Genomic DNA, 18788 nt, shown 5'->3' with positions numbered 1-18788 from the left:
CACGTGATATTTAATTTCTTAAAATGCACACAACTGAAAAGTTGGAGGTGCATGCCCCGGACCGGATTCGAACCCACATCCTCCGGAATCGGAGGCAGAGGTCATATCCACTGGGCTATCACTGCTCACCCTATACCTATACATAAATATATAACGTAAGTAAACATTAAATTTTGCATGTGTGTGCTGTGGAGTAGCTAAATTCGATCACTTTTCTTGGTGATTTTGTAGGCATGTAACATATCTAATAGTATAAAATCTACAGCTGGAAGTCATAATTCTGAATATTTAAAGTTGGTTTCTCATTAGGAAGTATAACCTAACACAGACCTTCAGTTTTTTAACTGTACAGTTTCAGCTAAAGATATTACGATTTTGACTAGTTTTTAGTTTAAACTGTGAAGTTTTCAGATTTGCCTCCACACAAATGTTTGAATCAACAGTTCAACTGTACAGTTAAAATCAACATAAGTTATTTATTGAATTCAGATTTTGAAGATAATATGTTAACCATTTATTTATATTATATCCTTCCTTATTATAAATAAATCAAGATTTAGCATTTAGGTACGTCAACTAAATTAAACAGTATGCAATTTAAATTTATTTATTTATCATCATTATTATTAAATTATATTAATATAATATACTCCATTTCGTATATACCAACATAAGATATATTTTATTTTGTGTAAAATAGTTAATAATATGAGATGAAATCAACCTCTTAGCACCATACAATAATTCCCAAGTGAGTAAAAGGAAAATTAATATGAAAAAAAAATCAAATCACATATTGTAGTAATATTATAGTATATTTAGTTATGTTTTGTTTATAGCATATTTGACGGCAGATATATAATACGAGTGGGGTCATTGTTAGGCTCTTTAATTACATTTTGTTATGGCTTATCATATAAACTACAGCGGTAATTAATACATATATTATGTCGGATCGGATCTTATCAATATAAATAATCACAAAAAAATAAAATACTTATAAAAAATAACAAAACATATCCTATTTATTGCAATGTTATTTTACATTTAACATCGAAGTTTATAGCTATAATGCCAGTGAGTAATAAAATTAAAACAAAAACAATTAAACATAAAATAATAATAAGTCAGCCCATTATGAAACACCCTATATAAATTTATTCCAATCACTCGCTGCGAACCAAATCAAACTATAATGCTTTTTAAATTAATTTAATAATTTCTAACTACAAATTATGAAATTGCTGATTTATTCATTATTTCGGTTATCAGAAAGTAACCTAATGACTGCTTCAAAAGACACCGAATTAGGGAATAATTCAACTGATGGTAAGTTTAGGTTTGTAGGTACAAAAATATAAAAAAAAAACAAAATATAACACCATGTATATATGATTTTAGAAACTTTTGAAACATAAAATAAGTGCTGCGTCGTATTTGGTTTTAGTTTGTGTACTGTAGAGTAAATATGAAAAATAATGTATTTTATCTATGGTAACTAACTATTTTATTAAATTTAAGTTATATTACAGTACATATATATATAAAATGAAGCCTCAAGTAGTAGTAAACACAAACATTTCTACGCTAGCCAGTTAGTCACTAATAATATTATATTAGACTTATCTAAACAATTAAAATATATATTCATTTAATTTTTTAACCTAAAATTTACAATATCAATTACTAGAAGAAATGGCCAACTTCGTCTGATAAAAAAATATTTTTGTTATGCTGAAAGATATAAAATATGGCTAATATTTATTAATACCAAAAATACCTAAATAGACACATTATTCATGTAACTGAGATGTATTTATTGGATATATGCCCGTCTAGACAGTTGCATTGCATGAACAAGCTTATGATTAAGATCCTTGGACATGTTCTAAATTAGTAGGGCATAATCCCACATATTCACATGAATAATTTCTTTAAATTACTGCCAAATTTTAAACAATATGTACCTCTGTACTTCAATATTTTTTACAGTGCAACTCAAACTCAATACATTCAGAATTTAAATCATGAATAGAATAATAGGATAAGTAAATTTTAATAAAGATAAAAATGTCGCATTTCAATTTACATAACAATCACTCAATATAATTTAAACTTTACAACAATATCTCAAAACTTAATTTTACATACACTGGTTAAAATTTATATGAGTAAGTCAGTAATTTATATAAAGGTCAACACTCATTAGAGCACCAGACACCACGCTAACAACGCCTCGCCCTGAACAGTCGGTTGTGTGACTGGGTCGCAAGTCGCTTCCCGCGGTTGAACGGTTAGATCTTAAAGTACGCAATGGATTTTAATACGGATTCAAGAAGTATTATGTCGTATACGTCATGGTTCCGGGTTAACACGTGGACGAATTCGCGAGCGTTCGATTATAGCTCGAATTTTGGCGCCCACCCTACGTTATTGTCAATATCATTCCCAGACAAAAACACTTCGTTCACAATAATTAATCTCAATGCAGTGGCGTAGCGTGCCTTGGAGGGGCCCTATATTAAAATTATTTGAGGAGCCCAAATGAACAGTAAAGAATTCTCACTTAAATTCTCTCTCTCTGAATTGTCAATAATGAAACAAAAATACTTGTTTAAAGCAGTGATTTATGCAGGATTTAACTTATGCAGGCAGGCCGGGGAAAAAGAGGTTGTTATTGTTTTTTTTTCGTGTTGAGTAAGTGCCGATGGCTCCATGTGGGATCACTACGGCGTCACTGGGGGGTTGGGGCGAGCGCAGAAGCGTCGCCTGTTGTTTTTGTACTTTTTGTCATTTCTGAAGTTAGGTGATTTTTTTTCAGGAAGCGCCAGATTGAGATTGTGATTTACTTTCAAACGTGAGGGGCGCCTGCAGTCCGCCGGCGGTAGCTACGCCCCTGTCTCAAGGCAAGGCGGTACGAGTGAATGCAAGCATGGAAGGTGAGTAAAGAATCTCTAAAGCTTCGGCCACACTGCTGCGATCTATGTTGCGTTGAAGCTTGCGGCACGCTGTCTACCAACCACAACACTGTATTGTATGACGTGCTTATTGATTGGTGACGCAAACACACAATTAACCACAAATTCCGTACCTACGAGTATAACTAAACTATCGCCCCTTCGAGATTTTAAACAAGAACACGAAATGTTGTGTTACATCTACCGTGGCGACTCATTGTGCGAATATTCGTATACCGTCACCACATTTGATAAACGTAAAATCAACAGGTCGTCAATATGGCAGTGAACATGAAATACCCTACACAATTATATTACATTAAAATTAAAATTATAATAAGTATTTACTTTAAAACGAAGCAGAGTTTGAAATTATAGCATATTATTTTAAGCCATTAATAATCGATATTGAGGCATTACTGCAAGAATTTAGTCAATATTATTCACAGACAATTTTTTTTACACAAATATACAAAAAACATCATAAATGTTTGTGACTTAAACAATTTTTATCAAATATTTAATGAGTAACATAAAAGAGTGGTGTTATTATTAACTACGATGGGATAAAAATTCCGTGCGTGTGTTACTTATTAAGTTAAAACAAATTATGAAATATTCTAATGCTTTTTTACACAATTTGTCAAACAGACCAAAATTAATCCCAAACCTAATCGAAACTTTTTTTATATAATGTAGGCCCGTTTATTCTATTAATTAAAAAAACCATTTTTAATAGAAAAATAATAAAGAACTTTGGACGCAAAATCAAACGCAAGTAGCAAACGCGCCGGTGCAGACACGCCTTTATATCATGTTCAATATATGTATATGGCAGTAGACACTCTTTAAAATATGTAGTTCCGAAAACATAGATATAAGAGCTTCCACACACTACCGTACTACTCAGACCAGAGATGTGACATATCTTAGATAAAAGTATCTGAAATACAGATACAAGATACGTATTTACGTCTTGTATTTGAAATAGTGCTTTTTATTTTGTATCTTATATTTAGACACATTTTCCTGGTATCTTATTATGAAGATACTTTGTTCCTCAAGATACTTTTACGCTCATAAATAAATTGACGTCGAACAAACGCTCATAGTAGAGTTAGCGTTGCTCATAGCTGAGTTAGCGTCGCTTTAACGTTCACTGAGTAGTCAGCCTGGAATAAACTCATTTCTCTCTTTTGGTTGAATTAGTGAATGTTTACTGATACATACCGCAAACGTAATAAGTAATCTCATAGCTCTCATAGCTGAGTTAGCGCCGCTTAGATGTCCATAGCGGAGTTTACGTCGCATAAACGTTCGTAGCAGAGTTAGCGTCCTGTTAACGTACATAGGTAAGTTAGCGTCATGGCCTTCTGATTTTAATGATTGATTCATGTGAAGGGACTCAATTTTATAAAATAGTTTTCTGATAAGAGATATGATACTATAATTAAATGTATATATTACATTCCCTTGTCAAGCAATGTTAGCTATATTTACAGACAGCAATCATAGCACTAGGTACAAAGCACACTACTTAACACGATTTAGGTTATTTAGGTCCATCTCTGCAGTACATCTTACAGTTACATATAAATCTAAATATTCTTCTCAGACTGTGTGCGTTAGAATCCTCGTAGCTTTAGTTTGAGGAGCACTAATTAAATTATCACCATCAGTTTAGAATAATGAAAAATGTGATAAGAACCATATATTGGTACTTGAATTGATTAGAATTTGAAACATTCATTGATTTAATTACAGTGGAGGCTCGATTTTTTCGGACCACAGTTATCGATTGACGTTTTATTAGTGAATGAAGTTACTTTACCTTCGACTGATATCTCACCTGTAGGCCTAAGATAAGCACCACGACACGACCAAATTGAAATTATTTCTTTTTCGATTTTCAGCTATTGATCGACATTTGTCTTTATCTACGTCTTGAAATTTGTCGTTGGACTTTTAAATGACGACACAATTACATATGAGTAGAAGTTCATTCCACTTATGATGTTTTTTACGCGTCATCATACTGGAACGCAAAAAATCGCTTGGTAGTGCGTTATAGACCGCAGGCCGGTAACTAGCCACGACCGATACCTACAATCCCTGGTCCTAAATAGACCCAAGTCGATAATCGAACCCAGGAATCTGATTTATCAAACCTCCACTGTATTTTAAAACAACACGCGTTATCGTATTGAAAGTCTGCTTCCACCCTTATATGTGTGTTACATATATTATAGTTGTATTGTGTACCTTATTGTGTATGTGTTAAATCGTTGGACCAACTATTAAAATTAAATCTATTGTTTTTGTACTATGTATTGTAATTATATTATATAAGGTGATAAGCTAAAAATACCTGACCATTTGGTCCAGTACTTCAAAAGTCAAGTCCAAATGTATTCAATAAAACTTTATTAGATAACAAAATGTTACTGATAGAATATCAGAATAAATAAAGATAGAATAGATGCATCCGGTAACAATCGGAATGAGTAAGTTAGTGACCTGAGTAGGTGGTATGACAATATGTATATCTAAGGAATCTTTATGAGGATTGATTCAATATTTTCACAATAATTGCAAAATATAATGAGGTAATTTTTTCTACATTCCATAATTGGTCTATCTTTCATTATGATGGGATGAAAGAAAGTGTTCAGTAGGAAAAATTACTTATCTTGTTATATCTCGGCACGAGTTTTTGTCTACATGAGGGTTTTCATTCCTGTAGCGTTAATATACCATCTTATCAAAATCGAATTTAAAAACTCGTAAGATTCATGCAAATAGCAATAATAATGATTATTTCATTAAATACTTAATAACATAATATCATACTGTGAGTACTTCTCCTTCACTTGTCGCTTTATGGTTAGATCCAACGGTTTAACACAAATTTCAAATTAAACAGTGACTAAGAACATTGCCCCATCAGTGCACTGCGTTATGTTGCGACGTCGTTTTCACATATTTAAAAATGACATGTCAGATCAAAGCATTGCGTTTGCGCAGCGACAATACTATGATCCGTTGCGACGACTTAACGCAACGCACTAATGAGGACCCTCGCTAAAATGTAACTTACATAACGAATGGACCAGTGGCGCGCACTCCACGAAGGCAGTGCTTACCCTAAGCTCCTATTGAGCAGTGCACGCCACTGGCCCGCCGACAGTCCGTAGCCTACGAGTATGGTACAGTTTAGAATATGTTCGAAGCCAGTCTCCGTCGGGCGGCGCTCCATTGTTGAAGAGGTTTATTCTGGAATAGGTAAACTTTGTTTAAAACACTATTAATAAAACACATCACTGCTAGTCTCTAACGATGTTTTATATAACTCGCAAGAGTTTCGAATTCTCTTTCATCTTTCTCATTCTATAGTATCGTGTTGAACAGAAAGAGATAGAGGTGAATTCGAAACTTGCACTTGCGAGTTATAAAAATATCGTGGCAGAAGCTGAATCCTAGCTGATTGCAAACTCATTTATTTGTTGCTTAGTCTATTCAATCCATATTAATACAATAAGTCAAGGAACTAGAAGAGCATGATGGCTCATCAGCAACAAGATGCTATCTAGCGCTAAATTGCTAATGTTGGATCCTTGATTCGATTATTGAGAGTGCTCTTAGGAACTCCATTTAGTTCCTCTTTTCACATATTTATATATTTTTTATTATTTTATTTTTTTCGTTGTATTTATGCATCTTATCTTTATTAAAATAAACGCAAATTTATGTAACACTAGCGGACGCCCGCGACTTCGTCCGCGTAAATTTCGATGTCAACTTTACTACTACCCCTACCCTACAACTACATCTACCCTACCCATAACCTACCCTACCCTACCCCCCCCCTACCCCTACCCTACCCCAAACCTACTCCTACCCTACCCCTACCTTACCTACACCCTACCCCTACCGTCCCTGTACCCTATCCCTTTCCTACCCCTATCCCACCCGTACCCCTATCTCACGCCTATCCTACCCCTACCCTACCACTTCCCTATCCTACCCGTACCTCTACCCTACCACTACCCTACCTCTACCCCTACCCTACCACTACCCTGTAACTTCTCTATCTTACTCCTACCCTTAGCAAAATCGGTCCAGTCCTTCGAGAGTGGTGGTATGACCAAGAGAAATAGAGACTTCTATGCTAATAATATAAAGAGGTAAAGTTCGTGTGGTTGTAGGAGGTAATCTCTGGATCTACTAGACCGATTTGGAAAATTATTTAACTAAATACTATAAAGGGCAAATCTTATCTCCATAATATCTTTGTAATTATTAAATAATTTATTTTAATAAGGATTGAAATTTAGTTGTATAAATAATGACGTAAACCTAAGTATATAAAATTAATAATTTTTAAAACACAGAAGGTACTATATCTGCTAATATATAGAAGATAAATATATGGTGTCGCGGACTTTTTTGTAGAACTTTTAAAGATACATAAAGTCTCCATACATAAATTTCAATTTTACACAATAGTTAAGGCAGCGCATGCGAATAAGTATGTTTAAGAGGATTTTCAGTCCGACCTGTATGACAAAAACTGTGATAACTCGGCTAATATATATGACACCAATATAAAATATAGCCTATAGCACTCCCCGATAATGTAGTATTCTACTGGTGTAAAAATTTTAAAAATCGGACCAGTAGTTCCGAAGATTACCCCATTTAAAAAATGTGACAAACTTACAAACTTTACCTCTTTATAATATTAGTATAGATTATGTTAAAGTTATTCCACTATTAATTTTAAACAACCTATCCTCACATAGTGGCTACCTATGTAAAATTATAAGTTTTGCACTGCCCTAGTTTTTAAGACCATTTAGTTCTATTTACATATGATTTTTGTTGGTGGTCCAAATAAATAAATTGAACTATCAAAGTGGCATTCATAAGCAGTTGATGTCCCTTAAACTTGCACAAAGTGTTTTGGCCCTTTGTTTCTGACCTGCACTGCAATGGACTGCTCTACAACACAGTATAACCAGTAGGTGGACTTCATACTAAAGGTCGAAACGCGAGCTATACCTACGCACCTCGTACGTGGGGTGATCGTGGGGTGAAGACCGTTGCGACTGTGCCGCGGTGACGAACGCAGTGTATTGGATTTTTTAATTATGACGACTAGGAAAAAAGTTATTATTTTTATAAAGTTTGATTAATATTTTGTATTCTAAAGGCATAATTTAAAATATATATATATAAATAAATACTTCAATGATAAAATTGTGTAAATAGGTGAATGACGTAAACGGTAATATAACATTATTAAATAATTATTTATTAACTTTTTCATTTAGGTTGTTTTCTTTGATTATTATGTAATACATAGATTTAAATCTTATGACATGTATGTTTTGTATACCTATTTAATGTATTTTAATGTAATAAAGAAGTTAAGTAAAGAAGTTGTTTGAATTTAACAACATTATTGTGTTGCTCATACTTTAATGTATTTGAATAAAAAGAGTAAAGAGCCAGCTGATATTAATATACCTATCCAGATTTTTTTATTAAACTACTAGCGAACCCGGTCAATCTCAATTTGTTTTTTGTAGTTCCTTCCCTACATGCCAAGTCAGGATCAATTTTTTATCGTCTATTCTATAGTGTGGGGGTATCGTTATCGGTATTTTTGTGCATTACATAAGGGATTAAAGTGCTAGTAGCGCATAATCTACGGAACCCTACACTGCGCGTGGCCCGACACGCACTTGACTGATTTTTTATTATTTGGTCACCTAGTGTGGTGGTAATACCTAGATGGCATTACCAAAATAAATATATGAAGGCCCTTCAAGATCATTGATTAGTATCAGCCTCATTTAAATCTACTAGTTAATCTACTAAATTAAAATAAAAATTAAATTCTAAAATAGTTAATCTAGTTTACGGAGCGCGCGACTGTAGGTATTTATTTCAAAAATACGGTCGAGTTATTATACTGCTTGTTATATCTACTGTGTCTACGAGCTTCTGTTATCTCCACCACCTACAACATGGGTGCCTTCTAGGCAAGCGCTTTCTACCTTAGGATGGATCATCGCTTATTATCAGGCATTGCAGGCAAGCACTCGCCTATACAATATAAAAGAAAACACAATCTAAGACGGTAACATACTCAGCAACTCAGCTGTCCTGTTTGTTATGACCAAAGTAACCTTCGTGTCTTCGCGTGCCGCGAAATGCAGTATCGGCAATACGTACGTATACGACCACCCACCAACATCGTTATTAGTCAATGGTAAAGGGGAATGTCCACCAGCCCATACAACTTTGGCCCAAGAAACCCAGTTACGCCCCCCCATAAAAGTATATGGAGATGATAATATGATGTATAAATAAGGATTTGGTTAAATAATTTTTCTAATAAAAGTTTGCTAGACATAAAAAAAAATATTTTATTTTATCACTCTCACTGCTCAAAAAGTACACCGGAGATGAAGTAACATTAAAGCTGTACATGAATAGATTTATTGTTTTATGTAACCAACAAGCTTAACAAATAAATCAATAAATGAAACAACCAACCAACCAGGCAGTGGCGTGCATATGGTTGTCGATCAGGGTATGCACTAGTAATAAAATTAAGCAAAGTGGAAAAATCTGTATTTACTAATGAAGACAACTCTTAGGATATGCAGTACTTTAATGCATGTATGAAGTGCACACCACTACTTGGAGGCCATTGGATCAGCTTCTACTAGAAAAATTATTGTAATGATGTTAACAATTGTAAATTATAATATTGTATTACTTTTCTAAAAAAGAGTGACTGTTGAGTTTCTTGCTGACTCTCCTCAGCACAACTTGTCTTCCTATCTGGTGATGAGGTCTGTCTGTCTGTCTGGAGATGGACAAATAGTCAACCTTATTATTTCAAAAGTGCTTGTTTGCAAAACCAGGCTTAGTTTACAAGCACTGTAAATAAATGAATTTACAAATGTATTACAGCGAGGAAAACAACATTCATTTGGAGTGTTTGTCGCTATTACATAATTATTTTCCGTTCTTCAGTTGAGCAAGATGCTGCTTTATCAGTCGTTTTCCAGCAATTTTGACAAACTTGGGATGACTCTGGATAACTGAAATAGTAATAAAATGTGAAAATCCAGCAAATAATTTAATCAGAGTTTTAAAATTGGTTTACTTAGTGGATTTAATAATGTTATGTTATTCCACAATTTATTCGTCGTCATCATCAACCCATATTCGGCTCACTACTGAGCTCGAGTCTCCTCTCAGAATGATAGGGGTTAGGCCAATAGTCTACCACACTGGCCCAATGCGGATTGGCAGACTTCACACACGCAGAGAATTAAGATAATTCTCTAGTATGCACAATTTATTACTGTTTTAAAATTGGTTTAGGGTGTGAAAATGTAGCAAACTGACATACAAACTCACAGTTCACATTTAATATTAATCAGGAAAGTAGGATAAATATACTATAATACTTCAATGCACTAAATATTGCTTGAACAAACCATCAACAATGCAAGAAAACCTATGTGCTGTCCTACATCTGACTAGATGTTATGCCTTCTACGCCAGTAATTACACAGTAAATGTACTTTTTAATACAGCAATATTGGTTAGTTAAAAATACACTGAGTGACACTTTAACACTTATATGGGAAACTACACTCTGTTGTGACTTGACACAATAACATGACAAAAATTATTAAAGTTATACATATTATTTCTTATGAATAATAATCGTTTTTCACATTAAAAATGGATCAAACATTATTTATGCTGCCTGCACCTGCTGTGTACTTGTTTACGAGCATGTTTCAAACATAATGTATTCGTATTTTCGTGACATTTTATTGACAATTGATGCCAACTATAATAATTTTAATATTGATATTAACATTGATTAATGCAGCGTAAATGTCCTCTTGTATTTACATCCGAGAGCTGAAATAAACTTGTAATTTTTCCGGTTCAGGGTCAACATTATTCGAATTTCGAATTTAACTTCGTGCAAGTTTTATTTATATTATAGCTGTGGTTTGAAAAATTATAATTCGGTTCAAAAAATACTGAAGGTAAACAGAAATTAGAAGAAAACAGACAAAATCAGTAAATTAATTCAATGACATTATCTAATTATTAAAATGAGAATGACATTGACAATTATTGACATCAACAGATTATCTGTCCAAAAGTCAAATCGATGTTGCCATACGAAACACGAAAAATCGAATAACTTCGTATCGATTTCTAATTCAATAATTTTATTACTAGAATAACACGTCATTGTTTTCACCATCTTTTACACGACGCAATGGTTTTTATTGGTTTTCAATAATAAATAAAGTGATTCAAGAAGAAGGTTTATACAAGTAGTTTGTCATGATATTGCGTTTTCACCCGGACAAAATTGCGGACGCCTGCAATTTTATGTCAATGTATTATGTAAACATAATATATTATCTACAATATGTATACTATTTATACATACATAGAAATATATAGAATTTGATTTAGTTAGATCGGATGAAAGGAAAAAGTTATCGGAAGAAAGGGATTGATTATCAACTATTAAGACCACTTTGACCACTTATGTATATACTTGACAGCTTAGTATAGCTGTAGCTTGCGCGTTGGCCGATCGTGTAGCTAGCTTATATAGAGTATGGAAAAATTGTATAAAAAAACCGCATTGCACGCGCCGAAGTTACGGGCTTGCGCTACTACTCATATTATACTAGCTGACGCCGCGCGGTTTACCCGCGTAGTTCCCGTTCCCGTAGGAATGCGGAGATAATATATAGCTTATAGCCTTCCTCGATAAATGGGTTATCTAACACTGAAAGAATTTTTCAAATCGGACCAGTAGTGCCTGAGATTAAAAAACAAACAAACAAACTCTCCAGCTTTATAATATTAGTATAGATAGTATTTAAATGGCGCAGTTGGTAATGTTTCTACGCAGTGATCCTATGTTCTTAATGTTATGCTCGATTATTATTATTATCCATTTAAATATCGATTAAACTAAAAAAATCAGTTGAGTTCTTAGTGGTTGGTTATTGCGAAAAATATAATAGGTACTTTGATATCAAGAAACGTTTCATAATGTCGACTATGCAATGGTTTTTAAAGAGTGAGGCAGATATTATAATCAAAAACATTACAATCTATTACAACTTTTGCTTTTCCAGGTGATTTTGTTGTAGAAAAAGATCGATTATTATTATTCGGTTAAAATATTGATTAAACCAAATAAATCACTTAGCTGGCAACACTGTTCCTGTTCGTGTCTTCAAAAATGTCATACAACAACTATAATATTGTCAAATATCGTTGTGAAACTTATTTTTTGGGGAAAGTTATAGCAAACCGCTATGGATAAAGTAATTTATTCATTATTAAACAAAAATTATCAAGTATTTTTTAGTTTTATGTAAAGTGGGGGGCGGGGACGAAAGGTCTGGGCCGGGAATGGACATTCCCCTTTCTATCCAGTCGGACGGACATCGAACTATGTGCTGTGTCTGTTGCAACTCTTGATCTATGTTGGTACGTTAGATCATGCAGAGTTACTCCGAGCATAGCGTACAGCATCGTCCGTTGTGTGACCTTGAGCCTCGTTATGAAGCCCACATGTGGTGTACCTGAGTGCGACTAGCTGGGCGGGCGCGGCTCGGGGTCGGCCACGATGACCTGCACCACGTAGCCGGCCGTGATGCGCGCCTCCTCCACCAGCAGCTTGTCGCCCAGCAGCTTGCCGCCGTAGAACCAGCGCTGCCGCCACGGGGAGATGTTCTCCTGCGCCTGCAAACCGCATCATCAAATCCCAATAGGTTGATTGAATAGGCTACTCGCCAGCTGTACAAAACTAAAAAGATTTTTTGCTATATAGGCAGTTTAGATACCTAGAAACTCATTTTTATTTGTGAAAATAATCTCGTAATTGTAATATTTTTATAAAACAAAATTGTGACGTCATTCGCTACAAGGCTTAGGTTTGTGATTGGCGCTTACGGTGACGTGATATATCACATCACTGCAAACGACGGCCGCGTGGCGCAGTGGGTAGTGACCCTGCTTTCTGCATCCACGGCCGTGGGTTCGATTCCCACAACTGGAAAATATTTGTGTGATGAGCATCAGTGTTTTCCAGTGTCTGTGTGTATTTATACATTATATAAATATTTATATGTAGTATATAATTGTATATTAATATTATAATATCAACTATCTTAGCACCCATAACACAAGCTACTCTGTATGCTTACTTTGGGGCTAGATAGTGATGTGATAGAAAAAAAAAAACGCCAAGCACGCTGTTATCTCTATGAATGACGTCACTTGTGTGTGTAATGTGTTGTGTTTCGGCGGCAGATACGTAGATATTTTTTCATTTGTATTAAATTTTTTACTGGTTATTATTGACGGGACAAAATAAAATATAACTTATAATACTTCCATAATTCAGTTTAAACACTATTTACAAAAGAGGCAAGTAGCCTATTGTTCAATATCTCCTCATTGCGTTGTATTGTCTACTGCTCAACACTCACGTGCAGCTTCGCCTTGCAGTGTGCGATGGTGTGTCGCGCGCACACGGGCAGGTCAAGGTCGGGCCCGCCCGTGGACAGGCGCAGCCGCAGCGCCAGCGCCGCGCCGCCGTCCACGGGCTCCGAGCACTCGGCGGGCGAGTCGCGGCCGCTCGCCTCCTTCACCATGTTGATGGGTGCTGACAAACAGTATATTGGTACCTGCAATTGTAGAAGAACAAGATATATATTAAAAATGACTAGTAGGCCAAGTCAAGCAAGGGATTTGACAATTACGCAAGAAAGCTATCGGCGACAAACAGAGTTTATAGCCGTTTATGTAGAAGAATATAGGACATTTATTTATTTATTAAGGAAAATCAACCGCTAATACATTAAATTCATGTTTACAATTAATTACATTGATAAATTAGGTTAATGCTTAGCTATTAAAAGATTTTCACAACTTTCACAATTTTAGATATTATGTACACTTCTTAGTTATAGATATCCATTAATTCATGGGTACAACAAACTCTAAGATATCAAGTATATACTATACATAGAGAAAACAATTATAATCTAATTCACAAAAGTAATAAGTAATTTAATTAATAGGTAAATAATTTAATTTATAGGTACAATATATTACAAGTTTGGCACGAGAAGTCCAGATACTATTTTAAGTAAAATTATAATTAAAATTAAGAATAATTAAATTTAAAGAATGTACATATGATGACCTCTCAATAATTCTATTATAAATCTTTTGATTCTATCCAATTTTTGTGAGCATTTCTGCAGAGTTTAAAAAAGATGCTTTGAGAAATCCATAAAAGGATAAGTTCTAATCAATCCAGTACCTGGAAAATACCTACTTAAGGTTAAAGGGTAAAAAATGGGTTTGTCAAAATTTTCAGCTTACATACATTTTAGGTTAAATTGATTGGGCTACTGGTAATTATTATAAATTGTAATATGCATTAATATAAAGTGTTAAAGTTAAAGTGAATCATTGAAATAAACAAGTTACAGTGAAAGGAGCCAACATCTGGGTCACACAACTCATTAAGAATTTTATATTGCAAACATAACAATGTTACATAACTATTATAATACATATAAACTATAGGCAATTTTAGCACAATTATTTTTGCTATAATATATAACATTATAAAAATATTTTCTCAATACTGCACTGTGATTAACTTAAATGTTACCTGATAGAAAGTAAGCATCATGATAATCATTGCAGTCAGTTAAGAAAACTCTCAGTTTTCTTAACAATGTTTTTCCTTCACTATTTGAGACACGTGATATTTAATGTCTGAGCACAGTGGATATGACCTCTACCTTTGATTTTGAGGGCATAGGTTCAATTCCAGCCCGGGGTATGCACCTTTTCAGTTATGTGCATTGTAAATTTGAAAAGAATTTGTAAAAATTTGTAAAGAAATTAAATTATGGATATAGAAATAAGTAACAAGATCTAAAATGAGACTAATCACAGCAAAACAAACAAAAAACAATAATAACCATTTCTCTAAGATTCAACAGGGTCAAATAGAATTCTGACCTATATCTATATTTAGACTGTTAAGCCACTAAGTTCAGGTGAACTCGTAGTGAAGGGCTAACTTGTCATAGAATAAAAAATTCCAAATTATTTAAGAAAAAATTCCACCTTCAAGTGATTTTATAAATATCTCCTACCTACTTCCTGTAAACATTGCTGGATTGAATTGGATAAAACTGTATTTTAAAAGATGATATTACAAAAATGTACTATACCTATACATTAACAGCTTTCAGGAGCTACACATTCAATATTACAATTTATAAATGAAGTTTGCATGGTTGTATGAATGTTTGTTACTCAAATCCTGAATTGATGTAGATTATTTGATATGATATTCATATCAAATAATCTACACACAGAGAGAGAATAGTTTGGATTTGCACATAGGCTATCTTCAGTCTAAATTCCCATAGAAACAGGATTTATGTGGGTGATACATATAGATAGTTATGAAACAAATATTTACAAGAATCTTATTAAAATGAAGGCAATTTTAAATTATTATTATATCATATATATGTTATACGAAAGATAAGTCAACTTGTGTGCAAACTGTATTTTTTACCCACACTAAGAATGGCAAGTAACTTCAAACTTTCAAATTCAAATCCAGAATGCAGTAGACTGCATGCATACAGCATTTTGTTATTTCAATCATTGTACTAATTATTTTCATTGAGTCAGCATCCTATATCTACAGGAATAAAGTATTCAATGAACTGAGTTTCAATTTGGTTTCAGTAGTCATTTCACAACTATGATAAAGAGATCTTAGTATTCCATGGATTCACCTTGTGGGTCCAGTCCATTATAAAAAACTCTGAGCTGAGCCTGGTAATTGTAACCTGTGTGTAGAGTTAACACTTCTTGGCCCTACACACAGGTTTTGGATATGTTAAACCCTCATCTTTGTTCATTCAATTTAAAATGTTTTGTCCTATAACTGAAAGATATATTAGCTTAAATACCTGGTATCTGGTCCCCCAGTCATCATAGCACTCAGTGAGGTATCCATTGGGTACAGACACACTCGCGCCATCAAGGATAGCCTGAGCGAGCTGGAAGTCCGTGGCCTCGGCCGCCACCGCCGCCGCTCGCAGCGCGTCCCATATCTCTTTGCGACCTTCGAATGCGGGAGCCGTGTCCCAGAACTCATCCCGTTTGCTTCTCAACTGGCCTTCGGTTAGCGGCACATCCGACTTCCACCGAATCGTTTCGTGACAGAGCGATTGATTCTTCCGTAGACCGCCTGAAACACCGATTGATTAAGGAATGTAAGTCACTGAACTACGAGCGTGAAGGTGACACTTTGTGCGAAACCTGGGATTTATATATGAGTACGAATATTACTTTACACAGCTGATACTGTCACTATAAACAGGCACTAGGGTTTGGTATTCCACGGCGACAGAAAGGCCGAAATGATCGAATGACCTACCAGAGTTAGGTCGTGACACAGTGCCCGATGAATCCTCAATGGGCCCGCTTCTACTTCTAGTTATTCCGATGCAGCCACCCATATTATTCACATTCTACATTCACCCATTTATATGATATTTACAAAAAATTATTTAACAAATAACATTTTTATCGCCTGTCCACTTTTGTCAAAGATAGCTGTACATGTTTTGTTATTGCATTGGCAATGGCAACTGGTTTTATTTTATGGAAACATTTATACTTCAAATTCGATAATTTACAAAACAAATTAAATAACAAAAATATTATTTGCAGAACTTATTATTAATAATATTTTTCTACAATATGTTATAATGACCGAGATGCATTACAATTTACATTTTACAGACTTTCAACAACCTTTATTACTATTCAGTGTATGAACAAAACGTTCTTACAAAAGATATCTCTCAATTATTTTAATTTTAAATGTAATTAAATAGTGTAAATGATATATTAAGTAATAAAATAAAGGCTGTATTAACTCAATGAATAATTTTGCTCTTGGACTTTAAATATTCGCAATAAAATACCGACAAATAGTTTGAAATATTTTTAGTCTTTAGAGCTGTCAAAAAGCTTACGTCATTAAAAGAGCTACTAGAACTCAGAGCCTTAATGACAAAGCCAGTTTATAAAAAAAGACTGGTTAAACTTCAAAGTCAAACCCATGTATTCAATGTACTCTATGCAGTGATCTGTGACTCTATGGTCAAACCACAGATGCAAACTCATCGTCATCAAAGTATTTGTTTACTTTTTTCTTGTTTATTGTGTTTTGAAATGAAAGTTCAAAGTTGCAGTTGGAAATGAAAACTGAAGAGATTGTTTATTAAGTAAGGTATTAAAATTCAAGTATCAAAATGTTGAATGATTCGTTTAGTATTGAAAACTGCAAAATTATTAATGTAAGTATTTCATTTAGGGGTTGTAAAAAATCTTATCAAGTGATAATCATATTATCTATTAATATTTAACTATTTCATATAAATCTAAGATAACTAATTGTAGGTAATTGTTTTCTAAAGACAACAACGTCGAAAAAACATCGATATGTTTTCTACATCATAATATAAATATATATATGTAACTTTAGTGCTTTATTGATGTAAGCTGGCTAAATGGTAACGGTCCAGGACTGGACTATTACAGACAGAAGTAACATAAAGATCTAGTTCACGAGGACTATTATACTTGTATTCCTAGATCAATCCATTAACCTTAAAAAGTAATCATTACTCCTTACTTACAGATAGACCCAACAGCATATTACATATCAGACTTTATAACAGAAGAAGATGAAAAATACATAATTTCTAACATATATGCAGCACCGAAGCCAAAATGGACACAACTATCCAATAGAAGGTTACAGAATTGGGGTGGCTTGCCACATAACAGGGGTATGATAGCAGAAGAAATACCAAACTGGCTTCAAAAATACCTGAATAATATAAACTCCTTGAATGTAATGGATGGAAAAAAGCCTAACCATGTTTTAGTAAATGAATATCTACCCGGGCAAGGTATCCTACCACATTTGGATGGATCGCTATTCTACCCAACAATAACCACAATATCTGTTGCTTCTCACACAATTCTAAAGTTTCTAGAACCTAGTTCTTCAGATGATGCTGTATTAAAACCAGTTTTCAAATTCTTATTGGAACCAAGAAGTTTATTGGTATTGAAAGATAGACTATTTGATTATTATTTGCATAGTATTGATGAGGTCAGTGAGGATGTGTTGGACGATTCTGTTGTAAATTTAAACATGTGTTCCAACAAATATGTGAAGGGAGCAACATTAACTCGTGACACTAGGATTTCATTGACAATAAGACATGTGCCAAAGACTACTAGTTTTAAAATCAATATTGGTAATAAAAGATGATGTAAACCATATTTAATTTATACCAGTTAAACTTGGCTAACAGACTGATTATTATTTTGTACACAACAATAATATACTATAAAAGTAAAAACATTATATTACTGAAAATTGAGAAAGGGCAATAAAAACACAGAGCCTATTTTAAAATTATTTGTTTAAATTGTAATGATTTTTTCCCTTTATTGTCTATGTTAAGACCAGCTAAGTTTTCTCTATCAGTGAATATCACATAATGTGTTCTTTTTTTTCTTTACTTTTATTGTCTTCTCCCAATTTTATTACATAATGTTACTATTTGTTTCAACTTTTTCACTTGTTTCAACTTTTTCAATGTATTTTTAATGTTAAAATAAATG

The 18788-nt window shown here is 33.7% G+C and overlaps 2 protein-coding genes across 2 annotated transcripts; one reads left to right on the top strand and one right to left on the bottom strand.

The window, feature by feature from the left end:
• Positions 1-593: 593 nt before the first annotated feature.
• On the bottom strand, positions 594-16777 carry LOC112044152 (ubiquitin domain-containing protein 1). The gene is made up of 5 exons (XM_024079896.2): positions 16519-16777; positions 16049-16329; positions 13526-13723; positions 12617-12776; positions 594-6230 (listed from the first exon to the last, which is right to left on the bottom strand). Exons 1-4 carry the CDS (start codon positions 16598-16600, stop codon positions 12627-12629), a joined length of 711 nt encoding a protein of 236 aa, XP_023935664.1. The 5' UTR covers positions 16601-16777; the 3' UTR covers positions 594-6230; positions 12617-12626.
• A 511-nt stretch (positions 16778-17288) lies between these two features.
• On the top strand, positions 17289-18772 carry LOC112044163 (alpha-ketoglutarate-dependent dioxygenase alkB homolog 6). Its single transcript, XM_024079915.2, has 2 exons — positions 17289-17446; positions 17791-18772. The coding sequence occupies exons 1-2, from the start codon at positions 17402-17404 to the stop codon at positions 18430-18432; spliced, it is 687 nt and encodes a 228-aa protein (XP_023935683.2). The 5' UTR covers positions 17289-17401; the 3' UTR covers positions 18433-18772.
• The last annotated feature ends 16 nt before the right edge of the window (positions 18773-18788 follow it).

The sequence above is a fragment of the Bicyclus anynana genome, chromosome 13, assembly GCF_947172395.1.
Source record: "Bicyclus anynana chromosome 13, ilBicAnyn1.1, whole genome shotgun sequence".
Classification (NCBI taxonomy): Eukaryota; Metazoa; Arthropoda; class Insecta; order Lepidoptera; family Nymphalidae; genus Bicyclus; species Bicyclus anynana.
The sequence above is the reverse complement of the archived record's forward strand: the minus strand, read 5'-3'. Positions and strand labels throughout refer to the sequence as shown.

Coding starts and splice junctions, on each gene's coding strand:
- LOC112044163 (XM_024079915.2), top strand. CDS start 17,402: ATGTTGAATGATTCGTTTAGTATTGAAAACTGCAAAATTATTAAT. Junction 17,447..17,790: donor AAAACTGCAAAATTATTAAT/GTAAGTATTTCA, acceptor CCTTACTTACAG/ATAGACCCAACAGCATATTA.
- LOC112044152 (XM_024079896.2), bottom strand. CDS start 16,600: ATGGGTGGCTGCATCGGAATAACTAGAAGTAGAAGCGGGCCCATTGAG. Junction 16,330..16,518: donor TGTGTCACGACCTAACTCTG/GTAGGTCATTCG, acceptor TCGGTGTTTCAG/GCGGTCTACGGAAGAATCAA. Junction 12,777..13,525: donor ACTGCAAGGCGAAGCTGCAC/GTGAGTGTTGAG, acceptor TGCGGTTTGCAG/GCGCAGGAGAACATCTCCCC.